Source organism: Callithrix jacchus, chromosome 18 (genome assembly GCF_049354715.1).
Source record: "Callithrix jacchus isolate 240 chromosome 18, calJac240_pri, whole genome shotgun sequence".
In the NCBI taxonomy this organism is placed as follows: Eukaryota; Metazoa; Chordata; class Mammalia; order Primates; family Cebidae; genus Callithrix; species Callithrix jacchus.
The window spans coordinates 6,775,466-6,799,848 of record NC_133519.1 but is presented as its reverse complement, the minus strand read 5'-3'; the positions used below and the strand labels follow the sequence as shown (position 1 = coordinate 6,799,848).

Below are 24,383 nucleotides of genomic sequence, written 5' to 3'. Positions count from 1 at the left end.
GTTGGTTGCTTTTTTCTAGCAAATTTTCTCTGAGATTTCTGAACCTTAAAATGATTGGCTATATGAAGCCCTGAAAGATTAGATGTGTTCTGGGGTATCTAGATCAAATGAGGACAAGGGCAGGACTAAAGGGAGGCAATCTTTTTATCACTGTGCTTTAGTCAACATTAAATGACTATTTCTGAAGTTTCCTAAAGCCTTGTAATTGAGATACTTTGACGGCATCATTTAAAATTTTAATATTAATTTTACTTGATTTTAACAAATAACCCACAATTTTGTGGCTATCTGGATAAAATGTGTAATTTTATAGACTCAAAAATCCACAAGTGTTTTATTATTTTATTAATTGTGTTTATGATTTTACTTATTTCCTCTCTTTTTCTCCTTCCTTCTACCACTGCCTCTGTATTTTGGCAGCACCCTTTCCCCCAGCCACCAAACCTGGCTGTGGAATAAATCCCATTTGTCTCACACCTTCCCTTGTAACTGTTTTCTGATTGTCTCACATCTATAATTGACTTAAAAGTACAAGTCCTTTGCTAATTTATAAATTAATAGCATTAACATTACCTTCATATAATGAAACATCTGAATTAAAAAGTTATTCCTGGAATCCTCAAGAACAAGAGTGCACCCCATGTTAGAGGTAGTATTGTGAAGGCCAAAAATAATGTCATAGGAATCGTCACTATTTTTTGGACCAAATAAATGATTTATTTCTTGAGCTCTTCTCACTTCATATGGCAAATTTTCTGACAATTTTTGCTGTTATAAGCAGAAAGAAAATGATTAACAACATCTGTGCAGAGATAACAGAAATAGAATAAGAACGCAGTGTAAAAATGACCAGTTGCCAAATCTTTAATATGAAAAATCTGTATGGGAAGTAAAAACTTACCTGAAATGTTTATAAATGAAAGATTACAAACTTTTTCTTCATTTGATTCCATATAACTAATGTTGCATTGGCATGCTTGCCAACTAATAAGTTCATTTATGCCACCGGTCATGAACAAGACAGACATATCAAGCAGAATTTATTATTTGATTTCAATCTTGAACAAAACATATCCATTAATTTAATGAACAGTTTCTTAGTAGTTATGGTACACTGGGTTATTTATTATGGGACTAGACCATCAAATGCATCATTTTCCCCCCACTTTAGCTAACTCTAGTGCACAAATATAGTCACTTAGGGGCTCACAGAATTTAATTAGAGATCCTTTTAATTTTTTGAGACCGGGTCTTGCTCTGTTGCCCAGGCTGGAGTGCAGTGGCCCAATCATGGCTCACTGTACCCTCAAACTGCTGGACGAAAGCAGTCCTCCCATCTCAGCCTCCTGAGTAACTGCAACTACAGGTGCATGCCACCATGCCCAGCTAATCTGCTTCTTCTTATCTTTTGTGGAGATGAAGTCTTGCTATGTTGCCATGGCTGGCCTTGAACTAAAATCGCCTTTGCAAACATTGTAATTGAGACAACTGTCTTATTTATTTATTTATTTTTGAGACAGAGTCTCACTCTGTCACCCAGGCTGGAGTGCAGTGGTGTGATATTGGCTCACTGCAACCTCTGCCTCCCGGGTTCAAGCAATTTTCCTGCCTCAGCCTCCTGAGTAGCTGAGACTTCAGGCATGTGCAACCACACCCTGCTAATTTTTTGTATTTTTAGTAAAGACAGAGTTTCGCTGTTTTAGCCAGGATGGTCTTGATCTCCCGACCTTGTGATCACTCCACCTCAGCCTCCCAAAGTGCTGGGATTACAGGCATGAGCCACCACGCCTGGCCAACTGAGAAAATTATTACAATGTAAGAGATCTAACCTGACTTCTACTTGATTCTAATTTCCAAGCCATCCTCATTCATGCCTGGGTGTAAACTGAACTAACCTTGGGAGGAACTTAGTTTATAGTTTAACTTTGAAACAAAGATAACAGCTCTTTCCCAAAACAAACCTCCTTCCTACCTGGAGACTAGATTGCCTTTGTAGGACTAATGAATTAGCCCCAAGATTAGAAATTATGGTTTAAAAGTCGTGCAGCTGGAGGCCACAAGATTCTGAACCTCCTCAAATTGCTCATGGGGATAACACCACTATTGTAAAACCTAAGATCAGTGCTTGAAATATTTTGCAAACTCTGAACTTGATAGATCAGCTGGCACCACCCAGATGGATAAACTGGTTCCTCTGGTCTTGTGGCCCCCACTCAGGAACTGATTCAGTGCCAGAAGACTGCTCCAATTCCCTATGAGTTTACCTCCCATCTGACCTATCAGCACTCCTGACTTACTCCCTATGATTTTACCTCCGATCTAACCCATCAGCACTCCTGACTCACTGACCCCCTAACCACCAAATAATTCTGAAAAATTCTAATCTCTAAATTTTTGGAAAGACCGATTTGAGTAATAATAAAACTCTGGCCTTCTATATAGCCAGCTCTTTGTGAATGAAACTCTTTATTGCAATTCCCTTGTCTTAATAAATCAGCTCTGTCTGGGCAGTGGACAAGGAGAACTTGCTGGGTGGTTACAGAACTCTTGGCCTCAAGCAATCCTCCTGCCTTGGCCTCCCAAAGTGCTGGAATTACAAGCATGAGCAACTACACCTGGCCTACTTAGAGGTTCTTAATTGAGGTCCAGGAACCACCAGAGGTCCAGGGACAAAGATTCCAGAGTCTGTAACCTCTTCAAAAATGCCAAAAGTTTGCTGGTACACATATGTGTATTTTCCTGGCACAAGGGCCAATAGTTTTTTTCCATTCTCAAATGGGCCTCTGTCCTCTCCCCACTTCCTGAAATGGTTAGAGTACATTTTTTTCTATATATAATAGTGTTTTAAATTTACTTTTCCTCATTAAGCCATCCAAGCACGTTTTCCCAAGATTCCATCTATTTGTTTTCCTTGGCTATATTTGCTAGTATCTTCAAGGGACCTACTGCTTACAGCTGGGTAAATCCTGCCTGGAATGCAATCAGGAAGGTGGAGTTGTTATTTTGTGAATTAGAAGCAAAAACCATGGGGACAAAGCTGGCATGTTGAAAGAGTAGAGCGGGAAGATAGAAGGAACCTGTGACATTGATGATATGGTGTGGCTGCTGCACGGGACCCGGACTGCTACCTCTGGACTTATTACTTGTGAACAAGAAATCCTTATTTGTTTAAACCACTATTCTCAGGTTGCTATTATATGCAAACAAAACCTAATGGGTATGTATGTATTTTAAAAATTAATTCATGAAATAACCCCCTGAGGTTGCCCTCAACAATTTTGGTTCTATATCATTCTTCTGCATTTGAGTAAATGGAGCTAATATCTACCTAGTTGCTCAGAGTCAAGTCTTGAAGTTTTGAAGTGATGGACACTTTGAGTTCTCATGCCTGCAGTTCAGCTCCCATTGGAAGAGTCCCAAGGGATGAAGAATAGGGAAGAGTGAGATTCTGAAGGGCGTTAGCCATACTAAGCTGATTAAATCTACTCTGGACACATTTTTATAAATTTTTCAGCAGGGGAGAGACATGATAAGATTTGCATGGTAGAATGATTTTTAGAGGTATCAGATGGAAAACAGATGGCAGGAAGGGTAAGAGCAAGGATGCAGAGAGATCTTTTAGGAGGCTATTCTAACTGTCCAGAGAAGAAATAAACTAAGGAAGTAGAAATGGAGAGAAAGGCTGGATTTGTAAAGAACTTGCAAGGAATAATTGGGAGGGCTTAGCAACCTGCTAGACCTGGGGTACAGAGCCCTGGGAAGGTTCTAGGGTGATTTTCTTAGGGGACTTGGTAGGGAATGAAGCTACCACTGAGAGGAGGAATACAGGAAAATGAATAAATTTGGGAGATGTAAGATGGGAGAAGTTAATTAGTTTATTGATTTTATTATTTTCTAACCACCCTGAGAACAGTGTAGTCTCTGATTATTGTTAACAGTAAGAGGCAGAAAGTGGGTTTAACTGAAAAGACTGTGCTCACTGAAATGCATACAGCTCATAAACTCGCCCAGTCAATTTCAGACTTATTTGGGAACTTAACATGCTGACTAAAAGTTAATCTTCAATAAATTCTTACTTGTAATGTTGGCCAGGTGTGGTGGCTCACACCTGTAATCCCAGCACTTTGGGAGGCTAAGGCAGATGGACCACAAAGTCAGGAGGTCAAGATCAGCCTGGCCAATATGTTGAAATGTTGTCTCTACTAAAAGTACAAAAATTAGCTGGGTGTGGTGATGGGCACCTATAGTCCCAGCTACTCAGGAGGCTGAGGTAGGAGAATTGCTTGAACCCAGGAGGCAGAGGTTGCAGTGAGCTGACATTGTGCCACTGCACTCCAGCCTGGTGACAGAGTGAGATTCTGAGATTCCATCTCAAAAACAAACAAAACAAAGTTAGTTAACAGCTATCTTTGGTTATTATAAGCATGAATTTTGTTGACATGACCTTAGTCATGAAGATAAAGCATTTCTCAAATTAAAATTTACCCTAGTAAAAATATGACTAAATAACATCTATTCCATAAAGCGGGGAATATTTCTATTGAGAATAGTGTCCACCTTTTGATCTGTGGTAAGACTAAACCAAAGGAATTGTCTAACTCAAATTAGAGTTGATCAGAAAACAAGCTCATAGAATGGTGCCCTGAGTTGTGCCTGTGTGTGTCTTCTATCTTAGCTAGTGGTCTACTGACTCCTTGAGGAGTCAAAACCATGTTGTATAGAGCTTTGTACTCCCTCAGTACCTGGCACAGTTTCCTGGAAAAAACAGATGTTTCACAATATTTTTTAGTCAAAGAAAGTGGCTGGGTGTGGTGGCTTGTGCCTATAATCCTAACACTTTGGGAAGCTGAGTAGGGTGGATCACCCAAGGCCAGGAGTTTGAGACCAGCCTGGCCAACATGGCAAAACCCTGTCTCTAATCAAAAACATAAAAAATTACCTGGACGTGGTGGCAGGCACCTGTAATCCCAGCTACTCGGGAGGCTGAGGCAGGAGAATCGCTTTAACTCGGGAGGCAGAGGCTGCAGTGAGATGAGATTGCACCACTGCACTCCAGACTGGGCAACAAGAGTGAAACTCTGTCTCAAAAAAAAGAAAGAAAGAAAGAAAAAGAAAAAAAGAAAGAAAGAAGTGGTAAAAAGCAAGTTGTGGAGGCATATTATATCCACAGTGGTAGCTATTATGATGTAATCAAAGGCAAAAATAATTAATAAGGACCTAACCTAGCATGTTATGATGACATACATTGTATGCAATATGTTGCATCCAGCAAAATTTGAAGTCTGAAAATTCAGGTGAAATGTCTTTAGTTCTCGTCTCTGGCATCCCACCTAAGACAATCCACTGCTGAGGTTAAGTACATCTATTACCTCGGATTACAGAGTAGTCTGATATCTTTTGGCAAAAGGTATTTAATCACTCTTTCCTTCAACAAATATTACTTGAAACATTACATTTTTCGGAACTAGAACTGAATGCGTATTATAAGCATAGTTGCTTGAAACGATAGTAGTGAATTTCCTAAGAAGCTAACAATAATGTACACGAGTATAGCAGCCAAACACTAACTCAATGCAAAGGATTATTAAATCTTTTTCTCTAAAGAGATGATTTAAAAACAAAACTCTTTTCTATTTATTGTCTCCATTTGTATACACTTGAAAACTTAATCATCAACTCGGTGCTTAAGAAAGTTTATAAAAGAGCATGTGAATGCTTAGTTTAGATATTGTGTAATTCACAATGCAGTGTAACTAAAAGTGAAAGTGATCTTATTCAACACAGTGACTGCATGTACCGACATGAATTATATGCATATACATACATGTGTTCTCTTTCACATGCCCACCACTTTTCACTCACAAATACATACATACATGCACAATACAAAATTTAGTCTTACCCAAGATTTTCAAGGTCAAAAATGCGATGCAGGTCACAGTCAATATATCTGGTACACGTCTTCACTGCTCTTGGGTTAGTAATAAATGATTTTACCTCCAGCCCTGTTCTCTGAATTTCAGCACCATTCTTTAGCCAATGCTTAACCAGAAATACTCCAGTTAGCTCATTCCCATGGGTTCCTCCAAAGATAGCAACCTTTTTCATAGGTTCTTCAGCAACGTGACAAGAAGTCATTTCACCAAGTAGTTTTTTATCTGATCTCTGCAATTCAGAGGAGAGATCAAAAGAAATTCAATTTCTTAAGAACGGTTTAGAAATCTAAATCTAAATGAGACTTTAACCAAAGGGCAAAGTACAGAGTTCCCTTGAGAGGAGTATCTTTTAATTTTCTGTTACAAGTTCTGAGCCCCGTTTATGGACACTCCCTATTTTAGCCCTGCCCTTTTCCATATTTGGCTTAAAATATGCAAAGTTCAACTAGAGATACAGCTGTTTACTTTAACTTCTAACTACCTCAGATGGCCAGTAGATCTAAATACAGTAATAAATTAGCATTTCATACTAATACAAAAATTCTGTTCTTTTCCTCAGCTAGAATGTCATCCAGTGAGGCTTTCACAATTACTTGTAATAATAAAACTTTTTTATACATTTCTAATCTCAAAAAAAGTGGCCCACTCGGTATTTCCATTGGCATTTAAAAACATTTCTACTCTGAAATGAGTTCAAACACTTTTCATGATCTGAGGGCATCTGAATCTCACCTCTCTAAGCAGCCAAAGGCTGACCCTCAGAGACTTCTTTTTCAACTGACACCAGTTCTTTCAGAATGCTTTTTCACAGTCAGAAACAGATGGGCCAATTCAATGATCACTGGGATCACTTGAAAAACTACTCTGAAACATCCCTTAATGTCTTTCTCATGAAGTTTTTGGTAATTCTCTGTTAACTTCCTTATGAATCTTCCTCATTATTATTATTATTTTTTTTGCCTAAATACCAAAAGAAAGACAACTGTTAGTAATTTTCAAGTCTTTATGATTCCCGAAAATCTCTTGGGACATCCTCCAGGTACTAACCACATCATGTGAATTTACAGACACAGCCTAACTCAGTGTCAGCACGGACTCTCCACTGAACTGTGTTATTCAAAAGAGGATCTTACTAAGGGAAATTATCCAGAATACTAAGATGATTACATCCCTTTGGAGAAATGACTCTGAGCCAATCTGATTTGACTTCATGCTTAATCACCCAGAAAGACAGATATGTTCAAGTACTGGAAATACCATGTACTAGTAATGCCAGGTTTGACAGAGGGTATGATAAGAGTAATTTATTACCATTGCACAGTATCTTAATTCATAATGTTCTTCCACTCAGTTTACTCATACATCAATTTTATAAGGTAGGGTGGGTTAGGTATTGAGATCCCCACTGCAGGGTAAATAAAAGAGAGGTTAAGTACCCAATTAAGGTTCTTCAGGGACATAGGAGAAACTAGGCCTGGGACCCGTGTTTCTCATTCCAAGTCTAGTGTTTTTCACAGGACAATGGGGTGCCTCTCTGTTATTGTTGGTCTTCTTCATGGTTCAGTTCTAGTTTTACTCTTTGCCAATTCATATAAACAGCAGCCATTACAGAGTGCTCGGGAAACCAACCTGCATATAAAAAAATACATGGTAGAAAGATAAAATATGAATGCTTTCTAATATTTAATAAACCAAATTGAATGTTCTTTTAAGAGCTTTAATGCAGAGATAGAGAAAGCAAAATCACCAAATCAAATCAACACGTGAAAACTGTTCTAATATTTTTTACAAAAGCTCCTGTAGCCTTTGGCTGTCTATCGGCATCCATGTACACTGAACACTTCATTCAGATGGTGTAGAGATGATGAAAACACACATAGAAGGAAACAGACGACAGTTGTTTAGTTGCTCTGGTTTTAAGAGCAGTAACTATGGTGAATTATTAACACTCTACTGTGCTTGGTTTCTTTTCTGCGGATTCGTTGTTTGTTCTGTCTTTGGCCTAATCTCTCTAGAAATGCTGCTTCAGTTATTTACTTGTATCTGGTACAAATGACTTGCATTCTGAAGCTTGTTTTATGGAATTTTAACAGATCAGCACTTTGAGGCACATTTCACATTCATAAAGTTTCCCTTACATGTCAGAATGAATAATTTTTTTGAGAGTTAGTGAATTGCAGTAATTATTTCCCATACTTACCTTGTTGATTGTGCACAGAGTTTGTCTTCTGTGGGAAGCTTTATTAGGAAAAAGGAGAGCATTTCCTTAAACTAGAGCAACAGAGGCTTTTCATACTCTTATACCAAGTTAACTTCCAAAAGGTTTTTAACTCCCTGTTTCCCAAAGCGTACTTGATTTTTGGGACCCACAAAAACCACACATTTTTATGAGTTCACTTCTTTTTTGAGAGTTCAGAGAACTGATAGTATACAATGTGAAACCCTTTTTAATTGTCACTATCTCATTATTAAGTTGAATACATAATGTTCTGAAGTACTCAAAAGAGTAAGCATAACTTCCAGCATTACAAATGTTTTGTGGGATGGAGTTGCCTAATTTTATGGTAAAATAATGTAGTTTAAAACAAAAGGAGGCTGGACATGGTGGCTCAGGCTTGTCATCCCAGCATTTTGGGAGGCTAAGGTGGGTGGACCTCCTGAGGTCAGGAGTTCAAGACAGCCTGGCCAACATGGTAAAACCCCATCTCTATTAAAAATACAAAATTAACCGGGTGTGGTGGCAGTGCCTGTCATCCCAGCTACTCAGGAGGCTGAGGCAGGAGCATCACTTGAACCCAGAGGTGGAGGTTGCAGTGAGCCGAGATTGTGCCATGCACTCCAATCTGGGCAACAAGAGCAAAACTCCGTCTCAAAAACAAAACAAAACAAAAGGAGAGCAAAGTTTTACTTCACAGTCGTGGCTGTCCAGTAGAAGAGAATTATTTTTTTTCTTTTTAGACAGTTTCACTCTTGTTGCCCAGGCTGGAGTGCAATGGGGTGATCTCGGCTCACCACAACTTCTGCCTCCTGGGTTCAAGTGATTCTCCTGCCTCAACCTCCCAAGTAGCTGGGATTACAGGCATGTGGCACCACACCCAACTAATTTTTTTGTATTTTTAGTAGAGATGAGGTTTCACTCTGTTGGTCAGGCTGGTCTCGAACTCCCAACCTCAGGTGATCCACAGGCCTCCCAAAGTGCTGGGATTACAGGTGTGAACCACCGTGTCTGGCCTTGTAGGAGACAAATTTAAGGTGGGTTGTTTTGTAAATAGTATGATTCTGGGATAAGAAGGGTTTTTTTGTTAAAAATTATACATAAGATGGCTCATATATAATGTGATGTTCAATAGTTATGTAATCAAAACTACTTTTACTACTTCAATTTTCTCCTTCCCTGTGGCCCATCCTGACCAACTTTCCAGGTGGAAATAAATAACAAAAACAAGACAAGGATAAAATAGGTCAGTTTGTAAACTGTTAGCAAAGATTCTATATTGCTCATGTCTGCAGTCCTTACAGATGTAATTGGCTTCGGGTTTTTTTTATGAAAAATCTATTTTTGGGGTGGGTAGGTATGTGGTGTAAATGTATATATATATATGTGTGTAGATGTCAAGTCAAAATCTGCTTCCCTGAAGCTTCCATTCATGTTTTGGGTAACTCCTCTCTGGAACCATGATAAATAACAAGTTTTATTTTTATTGTTCCAAGTCTTCTTCTTCCCAAAATAAAAGATGACCCTATTTCTTGAAAGCTATTCCTTACTCTGGCATTCAAGGTCTGCTATTACCTGGTCCCAGACTACATCTAATGTTATTTCCTATTTCCTAATAAATTATCTCTTTTTGAGATAATTTTCAAAGAAACTACTGAAATGTCTATGTCTTCTAGTCCTAGGGTTTTACTGACAATCTTCTTTTCATCTCTGATTCCTTTCCACCGTCTTCAAATGGTTAGAAGACATGGTAACAACAAAACATGGTCTTTGAACACAGACAGAGCTAGAATCCAGTACCTGGCCCACAGTAAGATCCTACTCAATGGCAGCTACTGTTATTAATATTAATTAAGGGCTAACATTTACTGCGTGCCAGATTGTCTCTTTCATCTTTTAATACTTTTTTAGGGTGATTGTTGTTTTTGCTCTTTTATTGAGGAAGTAAATGTAGGTCTAGAAGGCATTCAATAAACAACCAACCTCACAGGGCCAGGAATCCAGTCGTCTTTGCCAGGAGGCCTGCAGCTCAATGCCCAGGGTCGCACACCACGTGGCTTCCCCCGCAGACCGTCTCTGCGGTTCACGGGCGCCTTCTGTCCCGCAAGCTCCCGCAGCCCCGCACCCTGCCTCGCTGACCGCTCTCCACCTTCCATGGCTGCCACCCGATCCCGGGCTTCAGCTCTGTCCCCAGCCTCCTGGGGACTCAGATTCCCTGACCCTGATCCAACCCAGAAATTCAGCCAGATACCACCCTGTGGGTGGCCACCAGCATCTAACAAACGGATGTCTGGGCCCTAAGACACAGCCAGGGGGTGCGGAGATGCAGGGCACACTTTTGTGATGATGCTGGGGCTGAGGCCCCGTGCGCAGGAGATCTCCCCCGGCCTCTCCAGTCACAGGACAGTCTCGTCTCCTCTCTGGGCAAAACTCTAAAGGGTTGGTGCCATCCTTGCGCCAGCAGTGTGAGAACTTCACAGTGTGAGATCGCCAAGGAGGTTCGTTAACGTTATCGCCCCCAGCCAAAGGAGGCCAGGCGGGCCCGCAGAAGCCTGAGGAGGCGGCCTCTGCGCATGTGCGGGCCGCGGCGCCTACGCAGTGCACGGCGCTTACCTTCGGCGGATGCCCCCACTTTCTTCGCGGGCGGGAAGGGCGGCGGCTACTGAGCGGGCTGCCTGGACGACCGTTGTCTGAGGCGAGGGAAACTGAGGGCTGAAGTTGTGTGTTGGGTTGGCAGGAGGGTCTAGAAGGGAAAGACGAGGCATTGACCGCAGATACCAAACTGCCCCATCCGTGGGCGGGTCGGGAGAGGCCTTTGGAAGAGCGTCTCCGCTCTGACTGGAGCCTCCTCTCTCACGCCCCTGCCAGGAGCCAAAACGGGCCGCCGTTTGAGGCCGCGGCGTTTGTGGGGGGCGTGCGTGCGCGCTCTCATGCTCAGTCTGCAAACTTCTGCACACCAGGGCCACCAACCCTCTTACTAAGGCCGCTTAGGTCCATTCAGAAGCCAGGGTTGGGGGCCTCTGCCCTCAAGATGAGTGGGATTTGGGGGTCCCTGCTCATCTTGGAGTCCCTGCCCTCAGGATCAGTGTCCCTGTGGGGAGAATGTTACACTTGAAAACATTTTTGTTGGCCGGGGCGGTGGCTCACACCTGTAATCGTAGCACTTGGGAGGCCAAGGTAGGCAGATCATGAGATCAGGAGTTCGAGACCAGCCTGGCCAACATGGTGAAACCCCATCTCTACTAAAATACAAAAATTAGTTGGGCATGGTGGCGTGCGCCTGTAATCCCAGCTACTCGGGAGGCTGAGGCAGGAGAATCACTTGAACCTGGGAGGCAGAAGTTGCAGTGAGCCGACATCACGCCATTGCACTCCAGCCTTGGTGACAGAGGGAGACTCCATCTCAAAAAGAAAAAAGAAAATTTTTGCTGCTGTTTATTGTTTGTTTGATACTAAAAAACATCTTAGCCTTTGTAAGTCCCTCTAAATATAGGATGTGAGTTGCGCTGGTAGAGAAAGTGGCGGAATCTCTTTCCTGGCTCCTAGGATAGCACAAAAATATTTTCTAAAAGGTCTGTTTTGGCCCAGCTTCAAGCCCAAGATGTTGGAACAAAGCAGAGGCAGCACCTGACCTCGTGTTTCCCAAGTTTTCTTTTTACACACGATAGTTGAAAATGCATACCTCGGCCTGACTCGCATGTTGCTTTGTTGTGTATGTGTCTGTCTGTCCCATTGGGTCATGAATTTGGAACAGAAGTTACCTGGTTTGGGTTTGTATCTTGCCTCTTCATGCGATGGGAAGTGTTTGTTGAATTAGATTGGGGTTGAAATGTATTAGGGGCTAAACATGCAAAATTATAAGAGAACTTGTAAAAGAAGAAAACTAAGGAAAAACTTGTTTGACTTGATGAAGTTGTGGAAATGGACTCACAACTTATCATTACAATTATTCTGGATATGAAGGAGGAGCTAGTCTTTTTTTTTTTTTTTTTTTTTTTTTTGAGCCAGAGTCTGGCTCTTACCGCCCAGGGTGGGATCTTGGCCCACTGCAACCTCTGTCCCATCTCCCAGATTCAAGCAATTCTCCTGCCTCGGCCTCCTGAATGGCTGGGACTGCAGGTGCCCACCACCATGCCTGGCTGATTTTTGTATATGTTTTTAAATTTAAAAAAAAATTGTATTTTTAGTAGAGATGGAGTTTGACCATGTTGCTCAGGGTGGTTGTGAGCTCCTGACCTTAGATGATCTGCCTGCCTCAGCCTCCCAAAGTACTGGGATTATAGGTGCCCACCACCTTGCCTGGCTAATTTTGTGTTTTTAGTAGAGACGGGGTTTCACATGTTGGCCAGGCTGGTCTTGAAGTCCTGATCTCAGGAGGACTTAGTCTTTGGTATTATATAATCCAGGCAGTTCAAACTGATGCCAAGGCAGAAAACCTGCACAGTGTCCTAAAGTGGGGCATGGAGGATGTTCCCAGTGGCTAAATACTGTGTTTCCTTCCTGGTCTTGGAAGCATATATATTTGCCAATGCTGTTGTCCATTTTCCTCTTTGTAGTTCTGGTTCAGAATTCTCTTTGTGGGTGTTGGATTCTAAAATAAATTACATATACTGTGTGAAAAAATCTGCATATGTTTCAGAAGCAAGGTTACAGCTGCTCTAGTCATAACTTAATTTGAACAGGGTTGGAGAAGTGGATTATGTTGTAAACTCCTGGAAAGCAAGGGACTCCCTAAAGTATTTACATGGTCAGGTTTGAAAGTGGTTTAAAACCATAATTTTAGTAATTACTGGGCTGAGGATTTGGTTTTGTGGTGAGACAAAATGAGTTATAAATTTCTTTGCAGGTTTAGTGGGACCATGTCATAAATTTGGAATGCTGAAGGGAAAATTATAGATTTTGATACTGAAGGAAATAAAGCAAAATCTAAAGAAAATTCAGCTCGAAGTACAGCAGGTATTGAACAACTTTTATTTTACAATTTTCTGTATATCATGTAAAGCTTGTATAGTTTATAGGTGTAACGTTTTGGAAATAACTTTAAAATAGATTGAACAGTTAGTCTACCCTCTTTACTTTTGAGGCCCAAGAAAGTAAAATAACTTACTCAAGACAAAACATTTAGTGGTAGATATGGGAGTAAAATCAAACTTCTTGGATTTATTTTGGTGTTTTTCCTACAAATTCGATGTGCTTGAGTTATTCTATGCTTTTAAACTGGAAACAAAGAAATAGATCTGTTTTTGTTTGTATTTGTGACTGACTTGCCAAAATTGTTTTCAGAAGCACTTCTGTCTTATAGCTTCTCCTATCACTTTTGCTTTCCCAGTTCATTAGTGTAAAGACAGAGGGCAAGGATGATGAGAACCAGGGGAATGATGATGCATAACGAAGATAATAGTAACTGTTATTTATGGTGGATTAACTGTATTCAAGACATTAATTATATATATTTATTTATTCCTTACACCAATCCCCTGAGATAGGTTATTATAATCATTTCTGTTCTTCAGATGAGAAAAACAAGGCTGAAAGAGGTTGAATAAGTAATCTGTGATGTAGCAGAATCAGCATTTGAACCTAGGAATCCAGCTCCTCGTCCATGCTCTTAATCATTATGCTGTCAGTGTATGTCATAATGACACAAAGAGTTTAGGGAAATTGCCCAAGGTCATACTCTGAAGTTGTAATTCAAACCTACTTTGAAGTCGTAATTCGGAACCAGGCAGTCTGATGCCAGAGCCCATAATTCTCCCAGCCTTCAATCAGAGAGTTTTCAGAGAGTCTGTATTTGCCTGTAATACAATTGATGATGACCAGTTAGAGAATGGTAAAGTGGCAAGAGATCTGAACTGATATTTAAGAATCTTGGGTCCTATCTAGATTCTTCTACTGACTTGCCTTATAGCAATGCACAAGCATTTTGAACTTCTTTCCCCTTCAAGTTCCCTAAGTTTTAAAGTTTATATTTTGTGACTTTTAGCCTGACTTGAGGTCCTAGATCTGCTATCTGGAGGAATTGGTAGTAGTATTTATTCTTATTTGGACCAGATATTATTACTTTCTCTAAGGCATTCTCAAAATGATCCACAAAGAAATATAATTACAGACACCTGGGGTACTTGTTAAAATTGCAGAGTTTTGAGTTCCAGGCTAACTATTGAAATAAAATCTGTGACAGTGGAGTCTAGGAACTTGCATATTAATCATTCCAGATGAATCTTCATCCAATGAAGCTTTGAGAAACAAGGCCCAAAAGATATGGCACTGTTGTTCAAAGCATGGTTCAGAGCTTGGTTCTTCCTCACCTCCATTGTACTCCAGAGGTCCCCTGCAGTGAATATGGTAATAGGCAAGCACAGGACATGGATAAGGATTTGGAAAGGTTGGGGGATGAGGGAGGAGATGGGAATTAATTCCGTATGTGAGGAATTAAAACAGTGTTAGGGTAGGATAAGAAAAGGTTTTTGAAGAGACAAATGAGGCTATTCAGGATCTTAAAAAGAATAAAAATCCAAAGATAGAGAAATGTAAAAGTATATTAGCATATAGAAGTAGGCAAATTTAGAATGTATATTATATGCTAGTTATTTTACAACTAGATCTGCTTATGTGTCTATTATATACTAATTTATTGGTACATTCAATTTAGGCTGTTTGCCTGTTCCATTGTTCAATCAGAAAAAGAGGAACCAACAGCCATTAACTTCCAATCCACTTAAAGATGATCCACGTATCAGTACTCCTGACAATTTTGATTTTCCTCCTCTACCTGCAGGTAAGAAAATTAATAAGGTAAAAATTTTCACGAAATACCAACTAGGATTATATAAAATTGTATTTTCTATTTTATTATAATGAAAACAGAGAGTTTATTTTTCCTTCTTTCCATTATCCAAATATGGAAATTACATGGCTCTTTCTGAACATTCCAGGTCAGGAGTTTGAGTTTCCTTATCTACAATGGTGGCTTAGCATTTAAATGGAGTATCTTAGATTTGGAACCTTTGTTCTAATAAAGTAATAACATATATTGTAAAAAATATTTTTTCATTCTCAAAATACATGTGGATAATATAGCTTATACATTTGGTGGTAAAGAATGGAAACACATGAATTGTCTCAAGAGTGGGGATAAGTGTACATGGGAACACAGGAGAAATGGAAAAAAAAATAGATAGATTTTAGGAAGTGCAAACGCCTGGAAATACCTGGTAACTGGCCGTCGTCTTTTTCTCTTCTTAGGGCATTTTGCCTCATTCATTTGTTGGCTGTTTACTCCGTGGTCTCAGTGTATCCTCCCCGCTCCCCAAATTCATGCATTGAAACTTAACTGCTGGTGTGATAGTATTAAGATGTGGGGCCTTTAGGAGGTACTTAAGGCTCTGCCCTCTTGAATAAGATTAGTGACTTTATAAAAGGTGTGAGGGAGTCGTGTGATCCTTTTGTCATGTGAGGACACAGTAAAAGGCCTTGAATTCCCAGCGTCCAAAACTGAGAAATAAATGTATCATATTTATAAATTACCCATTCTAAAGTATTTTTTGTTGTAGTAGTTCAAACAGACTAAGATACACCTTTGTCCAGTGGGCTTCTTTATAGCTTCAACTGGCACATGAACTAAGTTGCCCTTGCTGGGAGTTTACATAACCTTTTAGTTCTAGTTTTCAGAGGTCATTGGTAGGCTGTCCTCTGTATCTCCTGATGTGTGTCCTTCTGAAGTACTTCAGGCTCTGACCAGCGTTACTATTTGTCAGAAATAGTAATTTTCCTGTATTGGACAAGAGAGAGGACTACATCAGTGTTTTTTTTTTTTTGTTTTTTTTTAAAAATTTTTGTTTTGATCCATTAGTTGGGCTGGGATATAATTGATCTTTAAAAAGAAGAAATAGAAGAGAATAAAGTAGAGTAGGATAGAAAACACAGCCATGCATTGCACAACAATGTTTTGGTCAGTGATGGACTCCCTGTGTGATGGTGGTGCCGTAACAATTATAATGGAGCTGATATTTCTATCTCCTAGTGACATAGTAGCTGTGATGATGTCATAGCACACTTTATTATGTTTTTTATAAATTAGTATAGCCTAAATATATGGTGTGTTTAGTCTACAGTCGTGTATAGTAATGTCCTAGGCCTTCATATTCACTCACCCCTTAATCACTAACTCACCCAAAGTAACTTTAAGTCCTGCAAGCTTCATTTATGGTAAGTGCCCTCTTGCGTGTATTGGTTTTTATCTTTTGTATTATATTTTTACTGTATCTTTTCTATGTTTAGATATGTGTAGATACACAAATACTATTATATTACAGTTGCCTGTATTGAGTGAAGTAACATGTTGCACAGGTTTGCAGCCTAGGAGCAATAGGCTATAACTACACCCTAGGTGTGTAGCAAGCTATACTCTCCAGGTTTTCATAAGCATGCTCTCTGATGATTGCACAACAACAAAATCACCTAACAATGCATTTCTTAGAATGTATCCCTGTCATTAAGTGACACATGACTGTCAGTGTATCACACATATTAAGGATAAGATTTGATGGTGAAGTTTTATATTCTATTTCCTCCTTTCTCTATCTCTCTGTCTCTGTCTCACATACACACCATGTGTATATATGTTCTGAGTTATGATGTATTTCTTTCTGTTGGTGGGATTTAAAAAGTTCAAGAAACATTGGATTAAATGAAATTCATGTTACAAAGTTTCAGTTACTATACTAGAACTGATTGTAGAAAAGATACAGATTAAATTATTTTTGCTTAAAATATAATAGATAAGAAAGACATCTATAAAAATTAATAAGGCAGGCTGTGACAAATTTTCCAACAAAGTACTGTTGAAGAAGTTTGTATATGCAAGTTCTTTTCTCCTTCAAGTTTTTAAACCCCCCAAATTAAATAAGTATGAAGTTATTATTTTGAAAAATACAACCTATCTTACTTTTATCTATGTTACTTATATCTTTTGAGATTGGGCCTGGGAAGCTATGAATCCAGTGTTGGCTCCTGTAATAAAAACAATGGACACTGTGTATGTAGAAAAATATAAACCAATGGATGTGTGTCTGTTACTGACTGATGTTATTCTTCTATGTATATCTTAGTTTCTCAATTTGAAAGCAAACCATTAATATTTAACAAGACATATTTCCTTGAAAGGCAAATACCACCTTCAGTTTCTCATCCTCTGAGAAGTCAGGATTCTGTCTTTAACTCTGTTCAATCAAAATCTGAAAGAAGCCAGAGTGGTTGGAGGTGAGTCTACTTAAAATTTCTTTGTTCTTCTGTTCCTTCTCATTTTCCTGTCTTTCTCATCATCTTTCCTTTTTCCTTTACTTTTTCATTTCTTAAATAGAATTACATTTAATTTCTATAAATAGTAACTATATCAGTATTAATCATGTTTTATAAAAGAACTTAAGAACATGCATGGAAAACTTTAAAAATATGTAAATTTGACAGTGATTATGCTTCAAAAGATTCTTAATGTGATAATGAAATTTCTGGCAATCTTTATTGCCATGAATTTATGATTTTGCTTATGGGTTATTAATGATTTAATTGACAATACATAGGAATCATATCTTAGTATTGGTTATATGTAGGAATCGAGAACCAGTGAGAGTGCTCATTCTTATCCTGTAAGACAGTCAGCTTTGAGGTAAACAGAATGGAAGAAGAAAGAAAAATGGAGGCTGAGATGCATATGCATCTGCAACAGTAGGGGCTCAAGGAGTGAATAAGATGATCAAAAGATGGTGAGGGTTCTTGCCATAAGGACCAAAGTTTAATGTTTAAATAGCATGAAAAAAATTGATAGAAAAAAATATGGATTTTTTTGGTTGGACTTTAATAGCCTTGGATAAACGGCAATATTGAAGGAAATAACTCTGGAAACAAAGTGCTGGGAAAACACCACCAAATACATATGTCAGTCATTGTTAAGTGCTTTGATATATTATTTCAGTAATCCTTGCAACAACCATATGAAGTTAATACTATTCTTATTTCTATTAGATAAAGATGCTGTATTTTTTTTAAAGGAGGAACTTCTTATATAGTTGTTAATAAATACATTGAAATAATATCTTTATTTTATGCCTGTAATCCCAGCACTTTGGGAGGCCGAGGTGGGTGGATTACAAGGTCAAGAGATAGAGACCATCCTGGGCAACATGGTGAAACCCTGTCTCTACTAAAAATACAAAAATTAGCTGGGCATGGTGGCACACACCTGTAGTCCTAACTACTCGGGAGGCTGAGGCAGGAGAATCACTTGAACTGGGGAGGCGGAGGTTGCAGTGAGCCAAGATAGTGCCACCGCATTCCAGCCAGGTTGACAGAGCGAGATTCTGTCTCAAAAAAAAAAAAAAAAAGAGTTTTGATTTTATTATTCATGCTACTTTCCCCAGGACCAGTCCATTAGTTTCTTCACAATAAGGCCTTAAAACTGGACCTGTTCAGTGGTTTGGGATGGTTCTTAGACATTGTTCCAACTTCAGGTGCTAGAAGAAAATCCATTTTCACAAGCTCTAGACAGAAAACCAGGTAAAAGATTTTAATCTGGACAGGTAGCCAGTATTGGATATTACAATTTGAATTAATACATGATCTGTCAGACTGCTGGAATACAACAGAAAATCCAGGAAGAGAGAACATTTAAAAATCCATACAGGCGGTTGGTAATCTATTGAAGATCTTTTGAACCAGTTAAAGATTTAATCCTCAGGTTTAGAGAGCAGGCTAGCATCACCAGATTTAGCAAATAAAAATAGAGGATTCCCAGTTAAATTTGAATTTCAGGTAATCATTAATTTTTTAGTATGTGTTATAGCCAATATTTGGGACATTATTATGTTATAGCCAATATTTGGGACATTCTTATATCAAAAATATGTTGCTTATTTGACATTCAAATTTAACTGGGCATCCTGTATTTTTTTCTAGCAGCCTAGTCTAGACTCCCTTGGGACATGGAATTTTCAAGAACAAAGTACACTCCAATGTTAGACACATTGTCAATATAGATTTCATTCACCAGAATTAGGATATAGGCAATTAGTAAGATTAGTAAAGATGGGTAGATTAGTAAAATCGTAAATTAGTAAAATTGTATCCAAAGCTCCTACAATTGGCTTTAGACTCTGAGGAGAAATTGAGCTTGCACTTACTTAGTAGTTAAGAAATCTCAGTTGAGCAATTGAGGTGATATGAGAACTTTTAAAATTTAAAAATTTTTAATCTTTTTTTTTTTTGAGACTGGATCTTGCCCTGTTGCCCAGGCTGCCATGCAGTGGCATGATGGCAACCTTGAACTCCTGGGCTTAAGCAATCCTCCCACCTCAGCCTCCTGAATAGCTGGGACTGACTATAGGTGTGCACCACCATGCCTGGCTAATTTTTAGTAGACATGAGATCTCGCTATGTTCCCCAGGTTGGTCTTGGACTCCTGGGCTCAAGTGATTCCCTCACCTCAGCCTCCCAAAGTGCTGGGATTACAGGCATAAGCTATTGTGCTCAGTGAGATGAAGGCTTTAGAAGCTGAGAACTGAACACAAACTGGCAAACAGGATCAGGTAAATGCATACATTTTAAAGGAATATTGGGGTATAGTTTTTTTTCTAAACTAACTTACTATTTTCATTATAGAAATAATAGAATAATTCTAGAAAAAAAGGTAAAAAGAAAATTATTCATAGTTGCACTGATCCAGAGTTAGCCATTTATTTATTTTTCAACAGAAAAAAAGCCATTTCACCTTTTTTGAGTCTTACATCTTTATCCATGGGAAAAAAGTTGAACTAGATGACAGCTAAGTTTCCTTCAGTGCTTAGTATATATTGTGGATAAAACATACAGTTTTGATGTATTTATGTAAGTTTGTGCTGTCTTGTCTATTACCACCAAGAAAACCATTGATTAAGGATTTTACAAATACACAAATATATTTAACATGTTTGTATGTGGTGGAATACTTAGAATGCCTATTGCGCTGATTCACCCAGTATTGTTTTCTTATTGCACAGCGTATCTTTCAGCCATTATTGTTACACAGATCTATTGTAAAAGTTTAATAATCTAAAATGGTATATAACTTGTCAGTAATTCATAAAAGGAGGTGGCAGACCCCCAATACCCATATAACTAAATTTTTAATCTTTTAAATCTCCTTCAACTTGCTCAAGAGGGCCAAAGATATGAGAAATATGTTTTTGGACTCTTATTTGCCTCTAGAACACTCTCTTGACACTCTCATCCTTGTTATAGTTCTGATTGCAGTTGAATATTTATTGTACTTCTATTATGTTAAAAATTTTTAATTAGGGCTGAGTACAGTGGCTCACACTTGTAATCCAAGCACTTTGGGAGACTGAGGTGGGCAGATGGCTTGAGATTGAGAGTTTGAGACCAGCCTGGCCAACCAGCCTGGTGAAACCCTGTCTCTATGAAAAGATACAAAAATTAGCCGGGTGTGGTGGTGCGTGCCTGTAATCCCAGCTACTCGGAAGGCTGAGGCAGGAGAATCACTGGAACTTGGGAGGTGGAGTTTACAGTGAGCTGAAATCCTGCCACTGCTCTCTAGACTGGGAGACAGAGTGAGACCCTGTTTCAAAAAAAGTTGTTTTTTTTTAAATTAAAACTATATGTATTTAAGTTGTACAACCTGATATTTTAATATGCATAAACATAGTGACCTGGTTATTTCAGTCAAGCCAGTTAACATATCCATCCCTTCACATAATTACCATTTTTTTCTTGTAGTGTGAACACTTAAGATCTACTCTCTAAGCGAATTTCATCTGTATAGCACAGTATTATTAACTGTAGTCCTCATGCTATACATTAGATCTCTAGATTTTATTCATCCTATATAACTTTGTACCCTTTGACTGACATCATCTTATTTCTCTCACCTCTTCACCTCTGGAAACCATTATTCTCCTGTCTACTTCTATGAGTCTGATTTGTAAAGATCTCACATATAAGTAGGCACATACAGTATTTTTATTTTTGTGTCTGACTTATTTCACTTAGCATACATCCTCTAGGTTCATCCATGTTGTCACAAATGGCAGGATTTTCTTCCTTTTAATGTCTAAATAGTATTGTTATTTCTTCATGACATACTTTTTAGTCCATTTATCTGTCACTTAGATTGTTTATATATCTTGGATTTTTTTTTTTTTTTGAGGTGAAGTTTCACTCTTGTTGCCCAAGCAATGGCGACAAGACAATGTAAGTGCGATGATGTGATCTCGGCTCACCGCAACCTCCACCTCCCGGGTTCAAGTGATTCTCCTATCTCAGCCTCCTGAGTAGCTGGGATTAGAGGCATGCACCACTATGCCCAACTAATTTTGTATTTTTAGTATAGATAGGGTTTCACCATGTCAGCCAGGCTGGTCTCGAACTCCTGACCTCAGGTGATCCACCTGCCTTGGCCTCCCAGAGTGCTGGGACAACAGGCATAAGTCACTGCACCTGGCCCTCTTGGCTCTTGTGAATAATACTGCAATGAATCTGAAAATGCAGATATCTCTTTGAGATACTAATTTCATTTCCTTTGGATATATATCCAAAAGTGGGATTGTTAGATTATATAGTAGTTCTGTTTTTAATTTTTTTGAGGAACTTCCATACTGTTTTTCATAATGGCTGTACCAAGTTACATTCCCATCAAGAGTGTACAAGGATTGCCTTTCTCCACGCCCTTGCTAACGCTTGTTATCTTTTCAATTTTTGATGAGAGCTATCCTGACAAGTGTGAATTGATACTATGTCATCGTAGTTCTGATTCACATTTTCCTGATTAGTGTTGTTGAGCACCTTTTTATATACCTTTCGGCCATCTGTGTGTCTTCTTCAGAAAAATGTCTATTTAGGTTCTTTGCCCATTTTAAAATTGTGTTACTTGTTTTTGTTACTGAGTTCTGTGAATGCCTTAAATATTTTGGATATTAACTCCTTATCAGATATGTGGTTTGCCAGAATTTTCTCCAATGCTGTAGACTGGCTTTTCACTCTATCGATTATTTTCTTTACTGTACAGAAGCTTTTTAGTTTGATGGAGGTCTCACATGTTGATATTTGCTTTTGTTGACTGTGTTTTTGGTGTCATATTTTAAAAAGTCATTAGCAAGACCCATGTTAAGGAGTTTGTTCGCTATGTTTTTTCCTAGGAGTTTTATGGTTTCACTTTCTGCATTTAAGTCTTTAATCCATGTTGAGTTGAATTTTGTATATGGTGTAAGATAAGGGTCCACTTCCATTCTTCTGCTTGTAGATACCCAGTTTTTCCAACACCATTTGTGGCAGAGACTATCTTTTTTCCATTATGTGTTCTTCTCACTTTTGTTGAAAATAAATTACATGTAACTGTGTGGGTTTATATCTGGGCTCTCTACTCTGTTCTGTTAGTCTATGTGGCTATTTTAATACCAGTACCATACTGTGGCAATTACTGTGGGTTTCAGGTATAATTTGAAATAAGGAAGTGTGATGGCTGCAGCTTTGTTCTTCTTTCTCAAGATTGTTTTGGCTATTCAAAGTATTTTGTGGTTTAATATTTTAGGATTTTTTTTCTATTTCTGTGAAAAATATCATTGAAAGTTTGATAGAGATTGCATTGAATCTGTAGATCATTTTGGGTAGCTTGGACATTTAACAATATTAATTCTTCAAATCCATGACACAGGATTTTTCATTTATTTTCTCTTCAGTGTCTTTTTTTAAAATCAGTGTTTTATACTTCTTAGTGTATAGCTCTTTCTTCATGTTGGCTATTTATTCCTAAGTATTTTATTCTTTTTGATGTTATTGTGGTGGGATCATTCTCTTGGTTTTCTTTTGGGATATCTGTTATTGATGTAAAGAAATGCTCCTGATGTTTGTATGTTAATTTTGTATCCTGCAACTTTACTAAATTTGTTTTTTAGTTCTAACAGCTTTTTAATGGAGTTTTTAGGGTTTTCTACATACAGGTTCATGTCATCTGCAAACAGAGACATTTACTTCATCCTTTCCAATTTGCACTCCTTTTATTTCCTTTTCTTGGCTAATTGATTGGCTAGGACTTTCAAGAAAAGTTGAGAATTCCTTACCTGAAATGTTTGGAATCAGAAATGTTTCCAATTTTTTTGGAGTTTGGAATATTTGCAGAATACCTACCAGTTGAGTATCCTAAATCTGAAAATTCAAAATCTGAAATGGCTCAATGAGCATTTCTATAGAGCCTCATGTTGTTGCTCAAAAGCTTTCAAATTTTGGAGTTTCATATTTAGAATGCCCAGCCAGTAATAGAAGTGGTGAGAGTGGCATCCTTGCCTTGTACTATATCTTCAAGAAAAAACTTCCAGTTTTTCCCCATTATGATGTTAGCTGTGGGAATTTTGCAAATGACCTCTAGTGTGTTGGAGTATGTTCCTTCTGTGCTTACTGTTTTGAGAGTAAACTAAATGGATGTTGAACTTTGTCAGATGCCTTTTCTGCATCTATTTTTAATTCTGCTACTGTGGTGTATAACATTATTAATTTGCGATATTAAACCACTCTGCATCCTAGAAATAAATCTCAGTTAATCATGGTGTGTAATTTTTTTAAAAAAGATTTCAACTTTTGCTTTAAATATAGGGAACACATGTGCAGATTTGTTACATGGGAGTTTTTTTTTTTTTTTTTTTTTTTTGAGATGGAGTTTTGCTCTTGTTACCCAGGCTGGAGTGCATTGGCGTGATCTCAGCTCACCGCAACCTCTGCCTCCTGGGTTCAGGCAGTTCTCCTGCTTCAGCCTCCTGAGTAGCTGGGATTACAGGCACGCACCACCGTACCCAGTAATTTTTTGTATTTTTAGTAGAGACAGGGTTTCACCATGTTGACCAGAATGGTCTCGATCTCTTGACCTTGTAATCCACCCACCTCGGCCTCCCAAAGTGCTGGGATTACAGGCTTGAGCCATCGCTCACGGATTATGGGAGTATTGTTAATGCTGAGGTTTAAAGTATGGAACCTGTCACCTCACCTATGTAGTGAGCAGAGTACTCATTAGGTAGTTTTTTTGATGTGCTGTTGGATTTTCCTTGCTAGTATTTTATTGAGGGTTTTTGCATCTATGTTTTTTAGTGATATTGGTCTGTAGTTTTCTAGCAGTGTCTTTGTTTGATTTTGATATCATAGTGATGCTAGCCTCATAAAATGAATTTAGAAGTATTCCCTCTTATTTTATGGAA

The 24,383-nt window shown here is 38.5% G+C and overlaps 2 protein-coding genes across 23 annotated transcripts in view; one reads left to right on the top strand and one right to left on the bottom strand.

Annotated features, from left to right (window-relative positions):
- The window catches only part of LOC118151201 (aspartoacylase-like), a 29,552-nt gene extending 18,523 nt beyond the window's left edge, over nucleotides 1-11,029 (bottom strand). For 2 of the 9 annotated variants that reach the window (XR_013529284.1, XR_013529283.1), the window contains exons 1-4: nucleotides 8,137-8,209; nucleotides 7,373-7,565; nucleotides 5,903-6,165; nucleotides 4,940-5,078 (exon numbers count right to left, since the gene is read on the bottom strand). Coding sequence is in view for 2 of the 9 variants with exons in the window: in XM_078355425.1 (XP_078211551.1) it covers nucleotides 735-768; nucleotides 5,903-6,165; nucleotides 7,373-7,396 (321 nt within the window). In the remaining 7 variants the exon portion in view is untranslated. Of the gene's footprint in view, nucleotides 1-604; nucleotides 769-4,939; nucleotides 5,079-5,902; nucleotides 6,325-7,372; nucleotides 7,566-8,136; nucleotides 8,210-10,134; nucleotides 10,723-10,764 lie in introns of those variants that run through there. The other 7 variants (XR_013529280.1, XM_078355424.1, XR_013529286.1 and 4 more) reach the window with 5 other exon arrangements.
- Nucleotides 10,466-24,383, top strand: part of LOC144580172 (uncharacterized) — a 58,439-nt gene continuing 44,521 nt past the window's right edge. For 6 of the 14 annotated variants that reach the window (XR_013529267.1, XR_013529266.1, XR_013529265.1 and 3 more), the window contains exons 1-4: nucleotides 10,747-10,846; nucleotides 12,998-13,107; nucleotides 14,804-14,929; nucleotides 17,317-17,412. The gene's annotated coding sequence lies outside the window, so the exon portion shown is untranslated. Of the gene's footprint in view, nucleotides 10,650-10,746; nucleotides 10,847-12,997; nucleotides 13,108-13,764; nucleotides 13,982-14,803; nucleotides 14,930-17,127; nucleotides 17,169-17,261; nucleotides 17,413-19,898; nucleotides 20,035-24,383 lie in introns of those variants that run through there. The other 8 variants (XR_013529268.1, XM_078355417.1, XR_013529269.1 and 5 more) reach the window with 5 other exon arrangements.